At 30.4% G+C, this 5,662-nt stretch overlaps 1 protein-coding gene across 2 annotated transcripts; it reads right to left on the bottom strand.

Annotated features, from left to right (window-relative positions):
- Positions 1-1,002: 1,002 nt before the first annotated feature.
- On the bottom strand, positions 1,003-4,370 carry LOC101217209 (L-ascorbate oxidase-like). 2 transcript variants are annotated; one of them, XM_011661792.2, is made up of 4 exons: positions 3,864-4,370; positions 3,550-3,762; positions 2,629-2,814; positions 1,003-2,331 (listed from the first exon to the last, which is right to left on the bottom strand). In XM_011661792.2, the coding sequence occupies exons 1-4, from the start codon at positions 4,260-4,262 to the stop codon at positions 1,141-1,143; spliced, it is 1,989 nt and encodes a 662-aa protein (XP_011660094.1). In that variant the 5' UTR covers positions 4,263-4,370; the 3' UTR covers positions 1,003-1,140. The 2 variants fall into 2 exon arrangements, with proteins under 2 accessions (XP_011660094.1, XP_031736736.1); XM_031880876.1 differs by lacking the exon at positions 2,629-2,814.
- Positions 4,371-5,662: the final 1,292 nt, after the last annotated feature.

Here is a 5,662-nt window from a genome sequence, read left to right as displayed (position 1 = left end):
CTAGTGTTTTTACTTGACTATTCTTCTCTGTTCGTTGTTTTTTTTTTTTTTTGGGCTTACCTCTAGCCTTGTTCTTTTGGATCATCATGTTCCTTGCACTTCAATGAATAAATATATTTGATAGAGGATGAGGATGGTGCTAAAAGGGATGCTTCGGTACACTTAACCTTATCTTTTTCAAAAAAAATTTAAACCATAAACCTTGAGAGTGTATCAATTTAAACTCCAAACTTTTATAAAATTAAAATTTGAATTTGGAACTTTCACAATTTAAACGTTGAACTACTAATAATTGTATTAATTTAAACCTTGAACTTTCACAACTGGATCAACTTAAACTCTGAACTTTCATAAATGTACGACTTTCATAAGTGTATATCCAAATAAAACATATATTTAAGGGTTAAATTGATACAATCATGTAAGTTTGAGATTGAAATTGATACACTTAAAATAGTTTAGAGCCTAAAATTGATACAAAATTATTTTGAGACTTAGATGGATAGATAACTCCAAAGTTTAAAAATTAAATTGATATAATTATTAGTTGAAAATCTAAATTAATACAACCAAGCAAACCCTATAATTTAAGGTGTAATTAAGTTGATATTTTCCCAAATTCAAATCCACAATTTTAGATCATTTATACAAAACAAAAGGATGAAAATGATCACACACCTCACTTTTACCATTACATTTTTTTTTGTTCACATTAGAACACTTCACTCACTCCAAAGATTAAAATTAAATGGTCTTTTGTTCAATGTATTTCAAATTTCATTCAATTTTACTTTTAGGCTGCATTAACAATAAAGGTTGAAGAAGTGAACAATATCCAACTGTATCCAAATTTTAGTTGATGTAATTTCCATAAATCTTAAATTTAGTAAGTTGTTTCTTTTAATCCAAATTACCTTAACCACAGTAATAATTTCCATGTTCAAAGAAACACATGAGTGAAATTCTAGTAAATAACAAAAAAGTTTTAAAAAGGTCAACAAATGAACAAGCAATAAAAAAAAAAATGATTTCTTAAAAATACCGAACAAACTACATACTCCAAATTACACCGAAAAAATTGTGTTCTAGGCTGTTCTAGAGATTTGCTTCGAAGGAAGAATATACCAATCATTGTTCTCGTTAGGGCTCTTCATGAGTTGGGTTTGGATTTGGGTTGGATTGAGACAAATCTGAAAATTCAATTTGGTTGGATTGACTCTCCGAAATACCTAAATAAGGTCTCCAACTCAAATTATTGAATCGGATACGATAAAGACATACATAACACAATCCAATCACACACAAAAATATAACTAACCCAATCCAAATGATGTAATATGGGTTATCTAGTCCCGGTGGGTTGGGTCGTGGGATTATTGGAACAACCTGAGGTGTGGCAGTGCGGCCGCAAGCCAAAGCATACGGAGGAATTTCCCTGACCTTTTCAACTGCTTCCGCGAAGATAACCCCCATTCCCATATCCAAATGAGGTTCAATGTGGCAATGGAATATCCAAACGCCGGGATTATCCGCCACAAATCGAATCGCCGTCCACCCAAATGGGAAAATCACCACCGTGTTCTTCAACGGTGGGTTTTTCAGATTCAATTTCGTCTCATCTTCGTCGGAAAATTTCCCCTCTCCATACCCCAAAACCCAAAAATCATGGCCGTGTAAATGCCAAGGGTGAATTTCACTTGTATTGTTGCTTAACGCATTGGCGTTTTGTAGAATCACATCCACTATTTCCCCCGATCGGAACCGATAAACGCTGTTTCCGGTGTTCGTGTTCGGGTTCGGCGGTGGGATTTTGATGTTGTAGTTCTTTGGGAATGTTTCTGGTGGGGCGGTCTGGTTGAACGTGGAGTTCAGACCGAACTTAATGGCGCCGAGGTACGGGGTTGAGGGGAGGGTTAATGAAATGTTGTTGATTGCCCATTTTATGAAGTTGCCGTTCATAAGATTTTGGGTGTTAAGGAGGGAGATCCGGCGAGTGAAGATTGGTGGTGGTTTTGTTGTGTTCATGGCAGAGGCTAAGACTCTATATGTGAAGTTTTTACTTCGATCGTAATCATTCCATTTGGGGATTTCTGGCGGTGGAGAAATGGGTAATTTGGCGACGGAGTTGGGAAGGTAGTTGAAGAGGAGGAGTGCCGGCGATGTTTTAGGCTCCCGACCACGGACGCCTATGGAAGCCCAGTAGTTTTGCGTTGTGCTTTGGTTAGTGGTGACGAGAACAGAGTAGGACTCGCCGGAATAAATGTCGATATCGGAGGTTACAAATTGCTGAACGTAGTTACCGTCGGCTTCTACCACCAGCATTGTGTGATTCTGAAAAAGAAAAGAAAAATGATGGAACTTTTTCTTTTTTCAAAACTATAAAAATAATGAAAAATTAATGATTAGAAAAAAGAAAATCTAAATTCACAATCCATTGTCTTTAAAAGTTTCATTTTCATTACGTATTATAAACGAACAATTTGTTTATTTAGTTAAATAGACATACACCTGAAAATTCAAAGATAAACATATGATATAAGTTTTCATCCCTAAGGTGGAACATTTGATTCGATCTTTTATCTTTACATTGTTGTAAAAATAATATACTTAAGAGAGAGATTATATTACCGAAATGGCAAAATTGAGAGCAGCCAATGAAGTGGTACTTGCAATTCTTATCCTATAAGTCTTATTGGGTTCGACTTTGAGCACAAATGGTGCACATTGATCTTTCCACTCACAATGCTCTGAACTCGTGTTGTATTTTTCTAAGCTTGTACAATTAAATTGCCCTGTCCCATTTATGAGTATGGTCTTCAATAACAAGAGGAAAAGAAATTTTAGATTTAAATCTCAAGTATTTTACATGAATCAAACAAATATACTAACGACAAATTTCAAGAAAATAAAAATCAACTTTAGCCTTATGGTTGAATTTTTATTATTATCTACTTTCTTATATGGTTTCAAAGTTATAATAAAATAGTTATACTTTATGATATTTTGTTAATTTTATGATGATATATATTCTAGTTTGGGCTAAAATTGTTGTCCTTTAAATTTGGGCTAAAATTTTAATTGATATTTCCATTAGAAAATTGGCTAAAAATTAAAATTATAAAATGAACTAGTCCATATGTATGTGTTTAATCTCAAAATTTTAAAATGAAAACTTTAATTTATAGAGTTTAAGAAATGGTTTTAAATAGTCTCTAAAATTTGTTAGTTAACTAATGAAAGCAAATGAGGTGACAAATGTTAAAAAGATGTTAAAAAGATGAGTTAGCTAAGTTGATTGAGCAATTTCAATTAACTTTGTGATAATATTATTTCAAAATATTTCGATATCCAAATTCTAAAAGGGAGAAAGAGATGGTTGTTAAATAAAATTGTTAAGCTTGAAAATACTTTCGTTTTTACCTATAAGTTTCATTATTTTATTATCTACTTTGGTAAAATATAGGTCAAATTTTGATGAAAAATATTAAGTTTTGTCCTTTTCAATTTGATTGTCAATATGAACATAATTTACTTAGACACATGTACTACCTGAGGCTCTCCAACCCAACGCATTGGGTTTGATTTAAGGCCAACTTCTTGCTCGTGGACACTTGCATGCCACCAATCACTAAGTAATAAATTGATCTCTTCGTCGTACTGGAAGGGCTCTTTTTTTCCTTCCTCTAGATCCACTATTAAGGATCCATACAACCCAGCTGCTCGTTGCATCCCAAAATGACCGTGATAGAAATATGTCCCAGGCTAGAAATTATATAATAATAAAGAAAAATCAATAAATGAAAAGATTTTATCAAATGTAATCATGACACTTCTGTCGACATTCACATTTTAATTCTTCTCACCTTATCCACTTTGAACTCGTAAGTGAAGTTTTCTCCAGGGTTAATGGGACATTGCGAGATGGAAGCAGTGCCATCGGCCCAAGGACTTCCTCGTTGTAGAATTCCATGCCAGTGAATAACAACACCTTCGGTGGAGAGATTGTTAATCACCTCAACAACCACGGTGTCATTAACATTGGCTCTAATTGGTGGACCGGGAAACGTACCGTTGATTCCCATGACAATGTTTTCGATACAATCCGGGGACCAAAACATGTACTCAACTTCAAATTTGTAGTATCTGGTTTGGGAAACAGCCTTAGAGAGAGTTATTCCAAAACCAAAAAAGATTGAGAAAACGAAGAAGATGACTAGAAAAGGCATAGGAATTAACGATGGCTGATTTGCAACTTTTGCCATCTCTAATTCTAAGAGATTGAAGGGAAGAATAATAATAATGCAATGATGAAATAAGGAGAAAATTATGAAGTGGGGAGCTGTTTGTGGAAGATGGCACTGCAAAATTTACAATTAATTGACTCCCTTTTTATAATTAAAATTTGGTTTTTCTTCTTAGTATTATTTTAACAATTATGACATTTGAGCAATGTTCACATTGTTTTTTTTTTCTTTCATTTCTTTGACTTTTTTTTTTTAAAAAAAAATTGTGTATATAGGTGGAAAAGCTTTGTTTTCCATTTATTATATATCACGTATTAAAAAAAACGAAAACAAAAACTTCATGGAACCTACAATAGAGATCTAAACATAGAAGTTATCTAGAATATTTAATTTGTATAAATATTTTTTTGTTGACTTTTTCACCATTAATTTCAAATTAATTAAATAATTAATACTTTGATGATTAAAAAAAAAACCTTTTTTATTTACTAAAGAATACTTTAAAATTGTATAAGACAACAAATATGAAGATGAAAATGAATACGAAGACAAACAAATGAAAATGAAAATGTTTTGATCAAAATTAGGTTAAGTAATCCCAAATAAATAAAAGCAAGACAATGAATATGAAGATCAAGAGAAGCAAACCTCAACCTACAAAAAAAAACTTAAATGTTTGTAAAGAGAGTTATATATATAATATGTATATAAATAGATTTTTAAGTACAAGTTATATATTTTGATCATGACAATGTGTGAGAATGTGAAAAGTGATTAAAAAATAATTAACGTTAATTTATTGTACAACTTGAATTAAATATAATAATGTTGTGAAAAAAAATTAAATGCATTATAAAAAGACTCAAATTTGACTTGAAAATTAAATAATAAACTTAATTTCTATGGATTAAAACTAGAAGATAAAAAAATGAGAACTTATTATAAATATTTAATATGTTAGAATAATTAAACTCTTAGTTAATTAAATAATTAGAAATTAATAATCAAAGAAGAACTTTTCAAAAATAACGTTAAGCAGAACAATCAAATCTATCATTGTTGTAAAAAATAAGATCAATCATAATCAAAATAAAATATTAAATTTTAATTATTAAATAATTAAACACTATTTTAGTTCCAATTAATATTTAAAATTAAATAGGTAACAAAAACAAAAAATTGTTGTAAAAGACAAAATTATTTTTGTTGAAAAATAGTTTGAATGATAGAAACTTGTAGATGTTTATCAAATTTATATTAGCATTTATTAGTGATTATTAAAATATGTATCAACCATGTTTTTCTATATTTATAAATATTTTAGTCTTTTTTTATATTTAAAAACAAATCTAATTAAATCTATATATATAAATAAAAAATAATATTATTTTAGTTATTAGATCATTATTGTGATTTTT

This window comes from Cucumis sativus, chromosome 1 (assembly GCF_000004075.3).
Source record: "Cucumis sativus cultivar 9930 chromosome 1, Cucumber_9930_V3, whole genome shotgun sequence".
Lineage (NCBI taxonomy): Eukaryota > Viridiplantae > Streptophyta > Magnoliopsida > Cucurbitales > Cucurbitaceae > Cucumis > Cucumis sativus.
This window is presented reverse-complemented; position numbering and strand designations above follow the sequence as displayed.

Coding starts and splice junctions, on each gene's coding strand:
- LOC101217209 (XM_011661792.2), bottom strand. CDS start 4,262: ATGGCAAAAGTTGCAAATCAGCCATCGTTAATTCCTATGCCTTTTCTA. Junction 2,815..3,549: donor GTTGGGTTGGAGAGCCTCAG/GTAGTACATGTG, acceptor TTGTTATTGAAG/ACCATACTCATAAATGGGAC. Junction 2,332..2,628: donor CTCTCAATTTTGCCATTTCG/GTAATATAATCT, acceptor TTTCTTTTTCAG/AATCACACAATGCTGGTGGT.